At 35.6% G+C, this 15,792-nt stretch overlaps 1 protein-coding gene across 1 annotated transcript in view; it reads right to left on the bottom strand.

Annotated features, from left to right (window-relative positions):
* The window catches only part of NAF1 (nuclear assembly factor 1 ribonucleoprotein), a 34,333-nt gene extending 19,158 nt beyond the window's left edge, over nucleotides 1–15,175 (bottom strand). The window contains exons 1-3 of the mRNA XM_081269300.1: nucleotides 14,622–15,175; nucleotides 11,269–11,443; nucleotides 898–991 (exon numbers count right to left, since the gene is read on the bottom strand). Coding sequence (XP_081125426.1) covers nucleotides 898–991; nucleotides 11,269–11,443; nucleotides 14,622–14,986 — 634 coding nt within the window. The 5' untranslated portion in view covers nucleotides 14,987–15,175. The remainder of the gene's footprint in view (nucleotides 1–897; nucleotides 992–11,268; nucleotides 11,444–14,621) is intronic.
* Between the last annotated feature and the right edge of the window lie 617 nt (nucleotides 15,176–15,792).

Raw genomic sequence — 15,792 nt, 5'->3', positions numbered from 1 at the left:
TGCTCCTTAAATTTAAAACAGAGACTTTGCAGATGTCATTAAATTTAAGGACCTTGTGATGGAGGTAGAATGCCATGGATTACAAAGGTAGGCCCAATCCAAGGAGTCCTTAAAAGAAGATAACCTTACTGGAGTGTGGTCAGAAAGAGAGGTAATGATGGAAGAAGGGTCAAAAAAGGATGCTACATTAATTACTTTAAGCATGATGGAAGATAGCCCATGGGCTAAGAAATGTGGCCTGCACTAGTCCAAAAGAAACAAAGAAATGGATTTTCCCAAGAGCCTACAGAAAGCAGCTCAGTCCTGCTGGACAATCTGATTTTAGCCCATTAAGACACAAAGTCTCATAATAGATGTGTGGTCATGAGTGGTCTACAAGAACTATAAGATAATAAATCTGAGCCGGGCATGGCAGCACACACCTGTAATTCCAGCTATTCTAGAGGCGAAGGCAGGAGGATAGCAAGTTTGAGACCAGCCTAAACAACTTAGCAAGACCCTGCTCAAAATAAAAGAATAAAAAGAACTGAATGTAGCTCAGTGATAGAGTTTGCGGAGCAAGCTTGGGGACCCAGAGTTCAACCCCCAGTTCTTTGAAAAACATATATAATTAATAACAATAAAAAAATGTATATGGTTTTAAGTCACTACATTTGTAGCAATGTTAGAATGGCAATATAAAACTAATAGAGGAAATTCTGAAGAGAGTATGTCAGTAAATGCAGACTTTAAATTTTTACAGAAAAAATGTACTTCTCTATCATTTAAGTAAAAACTGAATTTTGTACCTCAAACTTAATATAAACACAAAAGTTTATTAATTACAAAGCCCTTGATTTAATTATTAGTATATGCTTGTGGACACAAGTAATTTTGTTAATAAAATTACTTACATACCCAATTGTTCAATTATACTTGAAACCATCCCAAGAGGTTTTAATTCAATATCTTCAGGCAGAATAATAGTGAGTTCTTCAACAGAAGGCAGCTCCTATAATAATATTTAAAGAGAGCATTAATCTTACTCCAACTTCAACAACTTAAACATTTTCCATTTAAAATGTTATACACATTTCTGAAGATGTAACATTAAGCACTTAAAACATCTCTATTGTGTTATCCTTTTTACTGGCTGCATGGACTTCTGATAGCACTTCTCCAATTTAAGTGACAAAAGTATCTCCACAGGTCTACAATATACTCTCTACATCCAATCCAGTTAGAGTATAGAAATAAATATTCCAGACTTTCTCCAATCACATTTCAACAAGAGACACACAAACAAAGCCATTATCATTAAGGACCCCCAAGACATTCCATTAGAAGAGAAATAACTCTACTAGCAACTATAATTGCTCCAAAAAGAGTTCTCTCTGAGTTGTCTTATCAACTTGATTAATTAACCTAGTGGTGACTAAACAGCAGACTATACAGCAGTCTTTTGGGGGCTGTATGGAGAAGAGGTGAACATCTGGCCTCTTCAGGAAAAAAGCAATGAAAACTGTCAGGCAAACATAGAATTCCTGGAAACAGAATGTAGCCTGAGAAAGCTGTGAAGGTGTTACCTGGTATTTTCTCTAAATTACAAAATAAATTACTTATTTTTAAAAAATAAAATAAATTTTTAAAATTTCTCTTCTTTGATCAGCTAAAACCTACAAAAATTCAGTTGCTAACCGAATAGAGATAAAGTTGAAGAGAAATCTACGAATAAAACTGACATTAGCCATTAAATTAAAAAAACAGAGCTTTTTGGTCTTGACCCTTGCCAAATTATATTAACTCTTAGAAGGAAGTTGTTCCTAAAGAAGTCTTGTTTGTTTGTTTTTTTGTGTATCAGGGATTGAACTCAGAGACACTCAACCACTGAGCCACATCCCCAGCCCTGTTTGATATTTTATTTTGAGATAAAGGTACAAAAATGAACTAAATATTGTACAAAAAACACTTCAGAGACAAGTAAATAAAACCAGCTTTGTACAATTTCAAGTTGCGAGTTTGCCTTTGAAAGTCCTAGTAAGTCAAGTAGTATGTATCTGCTTTGAAAACGGCAGATATTTTGGGAACTGAATTAAAGGAAAACAGATCTATTTGTTTACTATAAATGAGCATGCTAGGAGAGGAGAAGTAGAGAAAAATATTCCAAGTTCCATCAATAGGAATTCAATCAACAGAGATACTTTCATGGAGATTTTTGGCAGATCCAAACATATAAAGCTTTAGAAGATGCAGAGGGTTCAAATCTCTCTGCAAAATTCGCTTGGATTACCACATCAGATAATGTGTCAATGCCTGGATGCTAAATGTCACCATCTCTTTCCTAACTATTAAATTTACAATAACTGGACTACCTACAAGCCTAGTTACTATTTACCAAATTATCCTGCTGCTTTTCTTCTATCAAAATATCTTATTGTTTAACATTTCATTTGTTTACATACTTATTGTCCATTTTCCTAACTAGACAATAAATTCAACAATAACTAGGACCCAGTCACTCATACTTGTTGCAATAGCACCAAAAAGATAATTGGCACATAGTAGTAGGTGTTCCTTATACATCTATTAAATGAACTGACTGACTTCATCAGACTAAGCTAATCAATTTCAGAAGTCAGTCTTTTTTTGACAGAGAAACCAGAAAATAGAAATATAATTCAATGCAGACTTTTCAAGGAATGAAAAAAAGACCTAAACCCTACCTTTTCAAAAATAAAATTAAAAAGGCAGATCTTCCAAGGAACATTAACTACCTAGGATGTATGCATAGATACCTCTGGTTTGCAGTAGCAAATATTACTATAATTATTAGATTAACACGTGGCTCCCTGATAACACAGCAGCTTCCCCTGGTACAATGTCAAGTAAATCTCTCAGCCATATAATCTCCTTTAATGGAAATAAAACTCAATCACTTTGCTTTTCCATGTGTCAGAAAAGAAGGTGTATATGTGACAGAGAAGAGAGCCACAGATACAATAAGAAGAAAAATTGGCCAGAACACATACGGAGGGGTACTATGATTTTGACATTGCAGAGATGATGAGGGAACCCTGGGATAGAAAGACCTTCATTATTTAATAAGCAAAAAACCAAGTATGCTCAAAATGAGAGATAAGAAAGCTATGTCCCTAATGAAGGTCAGGGAGATTAAAGTATTTACCTAGATTACCCTACTAGCCTTGTGAAAAGAAGGATAAATGGATGGAAAAGTCCCCTTTTATTTTACATATACAATTCTAGACACTTAACTACATTTGTAAATTTAATTAATTAAAATTCAGTCTCCAGTCACACTTGCCACATTTAAAGTGCTCAATAGCGCTAGTATTAATATAATAGAACATGGACATAAAACATTTCCATCTCTGCAGAAAGATCTATTAGCACTGCTACACACTCTCACACAACAAGAATCCTTCATTACAAAACATGTAGCAAAGTATCAACAGCATCAATATATTTCCTGCCATTAATACAGGTATAATTTTAAGATAACACTATAACAGCATGTATCCTAAGTCTTAATGCTAATCTAAATACTCCATTTGGGAAATAAAGATTTGTGATAAATCTGCATTATCATCTTGTTTTTGAAAATTAAAATACAACTAAACACTTGTCTTACATGTTCATTATCTGCAATTAGAATAAATGTTAATACTATCATTTAAAATTAGTATTATAAGTTGTTTACTGGCTCAATGTCAAATAACAGTAAAAAATTTTTTCTGGACATAATCATCCACTACTTTTACATGTAATAACAAAAAGTAGTCATGGAAAGGAAGAAAAATATTCCATTGACATTGTCAACAAAAAGAAAAGACAATAAAAATTGCCAGACATACCACATCACTTGGTAACTGATATACCAAAATTATACATACTAAAGAAATTCATTTATTTCCTATACAGTCCAAATCAAAAGGTATTTTAAGAGGCAATCTAATCCACGCAAATAAAATTTAAGAAAGCTGACATTAGATGATAAATGCATCCTTCATCTTGACAAAATATGCTACATTATTGTTATTCAAAAACTAAATAATCAGAAAGTTCAAGCGAACAGAATCCAATGTTGGTATAAACATTGCTACTAAAACCATGGAAATCTTTAGTATTATTCCCTATGAATCTGCTCCTCCCAACTGCTGTGTCCTCAGGCAAGTGACTTAATTTCTGATACCAGTTTTCTTATCCAAAAATAATGAAGAAATTCAGTAAAAGTTCTACATAGTACAAATGCTGATACAATATTTAAAATGTTGAAGTGCAGGAATAGAAAAGACAGTACAATTAATAAATTATATACCAGACTTGAACAAAATAATTACTACAATCCTGTGATAAGACACCATAACTATGGCAGTCAAAAAAAAAAAAAGCAAGATCTTAAACCACACTTTTGAAACACACATGAAAGCAATCATTGTCTGTGTCGTAAGAATATTATTAAATTCTCATTCTCTAAATATTTGTATGAGCTACAAGGTCACTCTGTGAAGTAAAATATTCAAATAAGTAGTATACAACATTAAAAATCCATCCCATTGAAAAGTAAATTATAGACATGCCAGTCAAAAATGAGTGTCTAAAACTTCCAGCACAAAAATGGAAGGAGCTATTATGTACAAAAAGGCCCTCTGAGAAAATGACATTCATGCTTTATAATTTGGCCTTGACTTCCCTAGCTCTTCTGAAGGCTTACCAATTGGGCAGGGGGTTGGGGGGGAATCAGTAATTTGGGTATCTTCTAAAGCAAAATTATCTAAAGAACATGAATTTATATTTTTACTCATGAAAGCAGAATAAGGGCAGCACAGGGTGGTGTGTAAAGGAATCAAAATTCGAAATGGAAACTAATTCTTTTTGGTATTCATTTGGGAAGAATTGAGAAAAGTGGGGAAGATAGAATAAAATTATTTGACCACTTTTTCTCCTATTACCCAAGAATAGAGGACATGCACATGGCAGCCAATTACCTGATGCTACTGGGTGAGCCTTCACTTTTCAGATATGGTTGGAAAGTAGGATCCCATCCCTGGAGTATTGAGAGCCATGATTGGATTTTTTCCCTATAGCTGGTAAGACATATTGGAAAAAAGAATGGATTAGGTCTGTATACTTTGTACAAAGTCTGACCACATTTAATATTTAATTTCTAACTAAGCAACTTCTCCAGGGAAGAGTAATTTTACAAGTTTCCATGGATTGCAGCTATTTCTGTAGCTATCACCAACAGCATTAATTTTGCCCTCATTTATTACCTATTGTTTCTGACACTAACTGTAAGCTGGTCCATTAAATATTATCACCTAAAAAATTAAAATCAACAATTCTTTGAAACGTCTTTATATTTTTCATTTAATGAATATGTTTCCACCCTGTTCTTCTCCAAAATTACAGTCATAGAAACAAAGTTTATAAAAATATCTTCAAAAAGCTGAAATAAAATTATAGTCCATTTCAATAAGAAAAAAAAAAAAAGATCCAACTGTAAATGTAACTCAAAGTCTATCTTTTATGTTAAGTGAGGAGTCTACATTTCATGAACTGCAAAATTCCATAGTCCAAATTTCTTAAAAAGGTGAAAGGTGAAAAAAGTGCTTGTTTAGAACTAAAAATATTAATTGTATGGATGATAAATGAATGAACAATAAACATTTCCTGGCTCCTACAATGTTAAATGACATTGAGAATAAAACTGTCATGTAACACACTTGTTCTTTTCCTTTTAAGTCCACATGCTCTTCATTGTCACTTTCCCAACCAGAGTCATCTTTCAATCTCGCTCATGCCTTCCTTAATCACTGCAGTGCAAATCATCTCCCCTTCCACTCGATCCTATGGCTTCTTCCACCCTTCTGACATTCTGCATTAACTCTGGTGTTACGTTTCTCTCAGCCTAATTATGGAGGCTCACCCTCCAGCTACATTCTCTTTTAATTTACATTTGTCTTTATCCAGTACAGTAATCAGGAGAACTCACTTATTAAAATCTACTGGGGAATGGAGGAATCTAAAATATAGAATGTTTTTGTATAGTAATAATCCCATATGTATATACACAGGACATATATGGACACTACAGTGAATAAAACAGTATGTATTTGAGACTTAAAGACATCATCCATGCTTCCCATAAACTCTTTAGAAAGTGTTGTACAGTGAAAAACAAATTTTGTAAAAAATATGAATATTGAAGAACACAAAGTATTAATAAAAAATAATCTCAAGTATATATGCAATTCCCTAAATATCAGGCATTTTGAGAAGAATATTAGTAAGTACCATCACATTCTAGGATAGAATGTAAATTCCTAATTTATCTAAAGTCATAAAAAGCTTAAATTTAAAGAGGCCTGCATTTAGAACAAAACTTACAAAAAAGATATCTGTCCTTGAAAACAACACATTCAATTAATCTTAGATGCAGAGCGAAGTATAATACAATTTCATAGCACTGGGAGATCAAGTAGATACAAAATATTTCAATAAAACTTCTAACCACGTAAGGTGACCCAAGACATTTCCTAATATCCATTATCAGGATGTTTTAGAATGTGTGTCTATGCTGCAGCATCAGCAAGAGAATATATTATATAAGTAATATAAATTATATAAATAATATATAAATATATAAAATGTACTTTTTTGATATAACACAAGTAATCTATAAATTACGAAAATAAAATTTCTCACAAATTGTTTATCAGGATTAAATTTTTTCTTCACTATACTACATTATATGCATAAATATACATTATCATCATTATTATCCTTTTTTTAAACTCCCATAAGCACTGGGTCATAATTTTAAAATATTAGGTACAGGTTTTCAGGTTTTCAGAAAAGAAAACAACAGACATGATTTATAAAATTCATTTCTGGTTAAGACTTCAGAAAAAAACAAACCCAAATGCTTTTATGATTCAAAATTTTCAGTTACATTTGATATATTTGAATAAAGAGTTCAGGGCATAAACTGCTGAGAAAAACTTGAAAAAGGACCTAATTTTCTAATTCATCAAAACATCAATAAATTCTATGTAGTTTAATATAAGTCCAAAGCTATAGTATGTGCTGCCTTACAGTTACACTGTGAGTTATATATAAACCTAAGTATTAAAGAAAAGTTTATGTTTAAAAGAATAGTTCCACTTGGTTAAATTAAGACCACATTACATAATTGAAGAAAGCCAATTAAGACTCCATTTTCAAGGTCTTTGTGGCTCACCAATCCCTTTCCCAGCCCCCATTCCCCTCACCACTTCCTCACACTGTTTTTTATTTGTTTGTTTGTTTGTTTTAATTGGTTTACAATCAGATCTTCTTGAGAAGACAAGATTTAGTTATAAGCCAATACGGGGTGAGGGATTATATTTGTAAGGTTTAATCTTAAAAGAACAATCTTAACGTTACTTCACTGTAACTCCTATGCATCTATAACTAAAGATCTGCACAGTTAGTACAGAATAAGTACCTCTTATCTGAAATGACTGGTACCAGAAACGTTTCAGATTTTTCTTTTCAGATTTTGGAATATTTGCATATACATAATAAGATATCTTGGGGATGGAAACTAAGCCCAAAGATTAAATTCATTTGTTTCATACATACCTTATACATGTAGCTTAAAGAAAATTTTCTACGATATTTTCAATAATTTTGTATGTGAACCAAAGTTTCATGATGTAGAATTTTGACATTCAAAGTCTCATTACGGTGGTGTGTCTCGTTGACATTCAAAAAGTCTCAGACTGACTATCTATCTATCTATACCTTCAAATTAAGGATAATTAATTCTAAGTGCAATCAGATTGCTAGACTCTAACTTTCTAAGAATGAAAAAGCTTTAAAGAGACAGGCCCTCAAAGGCAATTCCTGCTGGATGAGCAGACTAAACAAAGGTAAAAATGAGGCTCAGCATCTCTAAATAACTACAGAAAATGCCTAGAACACTTCAGAAAGACATGGCATGAAACAGTTAAATTGGGCATGTCAAAGTTCTAAAGATCCCTGAAGGTCTAACACAAACTCTAAAATTGCTATTAAACTATTTGGAGCATTTTAATTCATGTGTACCTTTTTGCAAAAACAACACGGCTAGGAGAGTTCATTAATTTTCTTCAGAATTTCATAAGGTTATTAAATTAATAAGACTGTACAGAGCAAGCAGCTCCCAAAAGCCAAGTGCTACATCAAGAGTTCTGAACACAACAGCACACACTACACTAAGTAGAGCTAGTTGTAGCAAAAGAGGGGGTTGTCATTTTTCTATAAGAACAAATCTAAGTTGGAGCTGGGGATGTGGCTCAAGCAGCAGCGCGCTCGCCTGGCATGCGAGGGGCGCTGGGTTTGATCCTCAGCACCACATAAAATAAAATAAAGATGTTGTGTCCACCGAAAACTGAAAAATAAATATTAAAAAATTCTCTCTCTCTCTCTAAAAAAAAAAAAAAAAAAAAAAAGAACAAATCTAAGTATAGGACTGTACCAAAGCAGGCAAAGAAATATAAAACTAATCAGTTCATGGGAAAGTTGAAAGTAAAATATGCCTTATTTAGAACCAGGGACACTGAAATCCAGAAAGCTAATATTAAAAAAAGTCAACCTACAGGTAAATATAGGAAGCTTGTCAATAAAAAAAGAATAACATTGAACAAGAATGTTCAAGAGGCACTGAAAAGAAACAGCGTGGCCAGCACTAATAGCTGCCTTAGTTCTCAGGGCTTTCTCACCCAAGCAAGTTTGCTATAAATCTTTCTGTTCTCTTGAAGTAATTTGAGTCTCTTCCTCACAAATATAAACATTTCTAAGTATTCCCTCTATAGAGTAGAACTAATATGCTGACTACCCAGCTTCCCCTAAAATGGATATAAGCCTTCCTTTTCCTGCGAGAAAGAAACCATTCCATATGGTTTATATGGGGCTGGTAACACGCACCCCCATCCTCCTCAAAATACACACATTCACACTCCCTTCCTGTCAACTGGCTCTTAGACATTCCCACCCTCTCTCACTAGCCCATGAGTTCTTTTAATCTTCTACTCTCCTACACAGGCTCTCACACTCTCTCCTACACACTAACCTACACAAACAGATTTATGCTCAAGCAATCCAAATACTCATTCCACTGGCCTCAATGCTTTGTTCAAGGCTGTGTACCAGGTCCCCGGGAAGCTAGAAAAAGTCCTCCCCATGACTTGCCCATACTAACATTACTGGCCAAACTGCCAGCCCTACAGAGCAACACAAAAAGAGGTAGTAGAGTCCTAAAGACCCCGAGAACTTGTAGGCATACATACCACTCTTGGTATTCAGGACCAAATCCTCTTCCCTTGAACTTTGGAGCTGAAATCCTGAAGGAGTCCTGATACATCCTTTCAGGGCTCTAAGTCAGAGATTTTACAGCATCCCCAGGAACTCATCATACCTCTACCTGTTTCTACCAGCAGAATGGTAAAAGGACTAAAACTTTGTAGTAAGTGTTCTTCCTAATCACTTTTTGTAAACATGAAGTGAACAGCTAATTAAGAATTCAACATTAAAAACTGAAATTGTTTCTTCCATCCTACTCAAAGATTCCCTGAGTAGCACAAAAAGGAACAGACCAGTTCACTGTTCCAAGTTTTAAAATCTAACAATACATTTTCTTAGTAAAGATGGAATTTTCTGATGAGGTGAACACATACACACAAAATTCAACAGCACTCTGGCAATTAAAATTTGTCTGTGTCAGAATCCATTAGATATTACAAAAGTAGAAATTGAACTAGTCTTATTTACAGCCTCTGGCATATGGCAGGTGTGCTACAATTTCTTAAACAAATGAATAAATGTACCATGCCTATTCAGACACTCATTCTATAATCATTGCTACTTTTCACTTAGATACCATTATCTGTAAAGCACTCTACTGGGCACAGAGAAAATGCAAAGATCAGATAGAAACTCAGTTCTCAAAGAACATCCAAGCATTTTTGTGGCCAAAGACCCTTTATGAATTTTGGTGAAAATATGAGCACTCTATTCAGCAAAATACCTAAGCAGATACGATAAGATTCTGCATAAATTTCTAGGGATTCCCACAGTAAGAATTCCAGACTTAGTAAGATAAATAACACAATGATATAAATGCATTCACAAAACACTGTGGTTTTTTTATTTGTTGGTTTTTATACACTAAGAAGAAACTTCTGAAAGATGAAACAATACTTTCAGAAATTAATTATATAAATTGGGAGCCTTTGTATAAGAAATATTAACATGCTGTGTGTAGCATGAAAATATAAACAACTATATACAAATGCAAAGGTTTTCTTTCAACCCATAAAGCATAAATGAGATTAGAAACTTTTTATTATGAGAAAAAAATAACAAATATTGGCAGAATCCAGTCATGAGAAAGACACTGACTGCCCTTAGGTTTTACAGTTTTTGAAGTCTAACATTTAACTATCTTTATTGATTTAAGTATTACATAATCAGGACTAGTGATCATTAAACTTTTAAATAGCATCAATAATAACTAAAATATATGGATGAATGGAGTAAGAACATGCAGCAATGTAATCTACATTTTGAAATTCTGAGACGAAATTTCCTCTTGGGTTACAGGTTTCAATCAGATGACTAGCATACTCCTCAGCTTAAGAGGACATAATCTCACAAGACTAACTTTGCCACCCAAATTTATCAAGCACCAAAATATACCATTCTACAATAAACAAGTTTTCTCTAACTATAATTTTAGAAAAACTTTACAATTTCAAGTGAATAGAAATTCTAAAAAGCTTAAGCTATTGAATTTTGCTTACTACCTCTCTAAAAACAACCAATTAAAAAGAAGTCAATTACTATTAAGAAAAATTTTCAGACTTGTGGACAAAACACAAAGCAAGCCTATAAACCTGCATCAGTAATAACTTTTTTTTCCTTTTTCTTAAGTGCTTTACCACTGAGTTATACTCTCACACAGAAATATTTTCCAAAGCAATTGAAAAAAACAAAAAACCCCAGAATGAAGTTGATGTCCCAACAAGATCAATCGACAAATGTCAAAGTTAGAGGCAACCTCAGAAATTACCCAAACCATTCCTCTCTTTTATGTATGAAAGTCAAAGCACAGCAAAAGCATGCTCAATAAATTAAGAACAGATTCCAAATTTATGGAAAAGACATAGGCCAAACATAACCAATATAAGTACCACAATAATGTATTTTAAAACATGAAAATTAAATTTAACAAATCTAAGTACTTACATTAAGAAGTAATTCATCTTTTGTTTTAAGAGGAAAATTCTTATTTTCTTTCTCAACTTGTAAATCATCATCTCCATCTGACAACACTGGAGGAAGTGATATATGAGAGGAAGAGGAAGATGAGGAAGAAGATGATGAGGAAGAAGAGGAGCTTGAACTATCTGAATCTGTTTCACTGTTGGAGGAAAAAAGTTGAAAATTTGGTCAGTATTATTATAATACTATTAAAATAAGATCATTCATCTACTTTACCCTGCTTACTACTCCAAGTCTAATTCAAAAGCTAGCATTTCAAAGCTTATTATAATATTGAGAAAGTAGTCTTTATTCTACCAATAACATTTTCAAAATCTCTGCTATAATTCAGACCCTTACTGCCATAGTTTCACACATTACATGTCTATCTAAGTATAGTTAAGTAAGTGACAATCACTGCCTAAAGGATGCTCTATGCAGGGCACCTTTCTTGGTCACCAATGAAAGAGTTTCTTCTGTCTTTAGACTACTGGGGAACCTTGTCTTCTCTAGTAGCTGAACAGCCTCTCCCCACAGTAATCACCCCTTCATCCCACTGCTGTTATTTTCAGAATTTTATGACCCTCCATCCTAATCAGTTCATGCTCTTGCTTTTAAAGAATTGTTTGAGTACACATTAGATAAGAGGGAATTATTAATTTTATATAAACAGTATTTATGTATTAGTATTTTAAAACAGTATTGTGTTTATGAGACTGTTTCCCTTCAAGAACATATGCTGAAATATTTAAAATCTCATGTCGTCTATTAGTAACTTTAAAATGGTTCAGCGACATATTAAACAGTTAAAAAATGTTACAACTGTTAAATCAAGGTGATGGCTATACTGGTTTTTACTAGTGTATATGTGTGTGTGTTTGTGTATACACGCATGCACACATGTGCGTATTGGGGATTAAACCCATGGGCAGTGAATTGCATCCCCATCCCTTATTTTGAGACAGGGTGTTAAGTGGCCCATACTGGCCTTGAACTTGTGATCAGGACTCCTGTCTCAGTCTTCCAAGTAACTGGGATTATAAGCATGCATCACTGTGCCCAGCTTCTTCCACTTTTCACTAGAAAATATTCAATCATATAGAAAAGTTTTAAAAGTTTTTCTATAAATTTATACTACATCCAAGATAAAAATCAATGACATTCTTCACAGGACAGTCCTAAAATTCATTTGGAAGAATAAAAGACAGAGAATAGCCAAAATCAATTCTAAGCCAAAAAAGCAATACTAGAGACATCATAATACCTGACTTCAAATTACACTGCAGAGCTATGGTAACAAATGCATGATACTGGCATAAAAAGACACATAGACCAATGGTACAGAATAGAAGACACACAGACCATTGGTACAGAATAAAAGACACAGAAACAAACCCACATATCTATAGCCCAAAACATACACTGGGAGAAAAGATAGTCTTTTTTCCAAATGATGCTGGGAAAACTGATTATCCATATGTTAAAAAAAAAAAAAAAAAAAAGGAAGAGAGAGAGAAAAAAGAAACTATATCCTTATCTCTCACCCTGCACAAAAATCAACTCAAAATGGATCAGACCTAGGAATTAGACCAGAAACTAAGCAACTCCTAGAAGAAAGCACAGGGTCAACACTCCAGCAAATAGGCACAGGCAACTATTTTCTCAATAGGACCCCTAAAGCACAGGAAATAATTCCAAGGATTAATAAGTGGATGGCATCAAATTTAAAAGCTTCTGCACACCAAGGGACACAATTAGGAATATGATGAGAGAACCTACAGAATTGGAGAAAATCTTTGTACTCTTCTGACAGAGGATTAATATCTAGAATACATAAAGGAGCTCAAAAAACTTCACAGCAAAAAAGCAAATAACCCAATTAATAAATGACAGACTCAAATTAAAAACAGACAGTTCTCAAAAGAAATACAAATGGCCAACAAATACATGAAAAAAATGTTCAACATTGTTAGTCATTAGGGAAATGCAAATCAAAATGAGATTTTATCTTATACTAGTCAGAATGATAGTCACCAAGTACACAAATAATAATAAATGGTGGAGAAGATGTGGAGAAAAAAGGAACACTTTCACACTGTTGGTGTGATACTGTAAAATAGTACAAACATCAGTATGGAGGTTCCTCAAAAGACTAGGCATGGAACCACCATATGACCCAGTTGTAACATTTCTCATTATTTATCCTTAAGAATTAAAGTCATCATACTAGCATAATACATGCATACCCATGTTTATAGCAGCATAATTTATAACAACGAATCTATGGAACCAGCCTAGGTGTCCATCAACAATGAATAGATAAAGAAAATGTTGTATATATACACAATGGAGTTTTATTCAGCCATAATGAAAAATGAAATTATGTCACTTGCAGGAAAATGGATAGAACTAAAGACCATTATGATAAGCGAAATAAATCAAAACTCAGAAGGTTGTTTTCTCTCATATGTGGAAGCTAGAGAGGAAAAAGGGGTGGGGGATCTCATGAAAAGGAAAGGGAAATCAGTAGAGGAAAGGGACCAAGGGGTGGGTGATGGGGTGGGATGGGCAAAGTGCTTGGGAGTGATATTGGACAAATTATAGTGTATTATGTGCATGTACAAATATAAAAAACAAATTCTATCAGTATGTACAACTATAACGTGCCAAAAAAAAAGTAGGAAAAAAAAGTTTTCCTGTAAATTTATACTGTATCCAATATGAAAGTCATGCATGCTCCTTAGCATGAGATCTTAAGAGTCTTAACAATCAGGTTCCTGGTAAACTCCACAATCCCATCTCCCACCACTTCTCACATGGATCCCATATCTAGCAGACAAACTCATATAACTTTCCATAGCCATAGTTAGTTTCCATAACTAACTTCAGAACACACAAAATAATACTTATGATCCTCATTTCATCTGATTAAAAAAACAAAACCCAGGACTACACTCTAGACTTAACACACACACAAATAATAATAATTAATAATAATAATAATAATACCTGTAACTCAGATCTGACCCAAAAAGTTATAGCCACAAGGGTATATGCCAAACTGAATAGTTACAAGAAAAAAAAAAACAGACTTCTAATTGAAAATTACACTCCCCATACATAAAACCACTTTGGCTATCAAATTTAGAAAAGTAGCGCGCAGGGCAAGAGCTAAGCAATGGGCAGGGCAAACTCGAGGTCAACACGTGCGCCCCGAGTACCAGCTACCTCACCGCCCTCTAAGCCCACCCCGGCACCTTCTGGGCTCATAGGTGCCGCTCCCCGCGCGGGTCACACAAGCCCCATCCCCGCAGCTCCGGGGCTCCTAGGCACTCCACCTGTCAGAGTCCGAGTCCGAGTCCGAGTCCGAGGTCTCCGAGGAGTGCGGGGTCTGCGCCAGCCCGGTGGCGGCCGGGCCGGTGATGCAGGCCCCGCAGCGCTGCAGTTCTGGCGCAGGCTGGGGCGCAGGGCTCCCGCCCGCCTCGGCGCTCGGGGAAGGCGGTGGTGGTTGCTCCCCTGCAGGATGAGCCTCCACGGCCTGCTCACCGTCTGGGCAACCCTCTTCCGACTGCAGCGGCGGCTGCGACCCCGGCGCGGGAATTGAGTCCGGAGACGGCACCTCTGCACCACGGTCAACCCCAGAGCCAGGGCCACTGAATTTCAGGGTTTCCAGCTGAGCGGCGGCAGCCTCCACTACCTCCATCGCGCCGCGCCAGACACCCCGAGACGGCCTCACGTTCCGGACCTGCAGACAATCTCTTGTCTCGCGGCAAAGAAAGTAAAATTCCCTCTGCAAGGGACACAACCGCGCCAGACGCAAAGGTCCCGCGTTCCACAGGTAACTACACGCGGAAAAGCCTGAAGACACGCCCCCGGCGTTATTCAGCGGCACTTCCGGGAGAGCGTGTGACGTAACGTGACGCGACGGCGCGACGCCGTTCACTGGAGGCGGGCCTACCAGGGCCCTTGGGAAGTAGGCCACAATCCATGGATTGCTTTGCTGCTTGTGAACTGTCTCACACCTGAAAGGCCGGAAAGCAGGGCTTTCTGTACCTGAGTCTCGGCGACTTTTACTCGGAGCGCCGATTTGAAGCCTGATTAGGGAACAGGAGAGGTGCCCGAGGAGTGCTAGGTTCTGTACAGCAGAATCTTAAGCCAGTTGTTTTCGTATTTGTCCCCTCCACTCCCACCCCAACTCCGGGAACTAGGCATTTAACACAGGCACATTAAGCCACATCCTCAGCCTTTTTTTGAGATGGGATTTCGCCAAATTTTTAGGGCCTCGCTAAATTGCTGAGTCTGGCCTGGAACTTTGGACCCTCCTGCCTCAGCCTCCCCAGTCGCTTTGATTACAGGTAGTTGTCATCATGTCCGATTTAAAGCAGAACATCTTGAAAAGATCTTTCTGGTAATTTAATTGAAGTTACATTGGTGGACCTACAGATAGAAAGCACATTAATCAAACATCTCAAAAAAAAAAAAAAAAAAAAAAAAGCTGGGCGCAGTGAT

This window comes from Spermophilus citellus (genome assembly GCF_964194105.1).
Source record: "Spermophilus citellus genome assembly, chromosome: 16".
Taxonomy (NCBI): Eukaryota; Metazoa; Chordata; class Mammalia; order Rodentia; family Sciuridae; genus Spermophilus; species Spermophilus citellus.
This window is presented reverse-complemented; position numbering and strand designations above follow the sequence as displayed.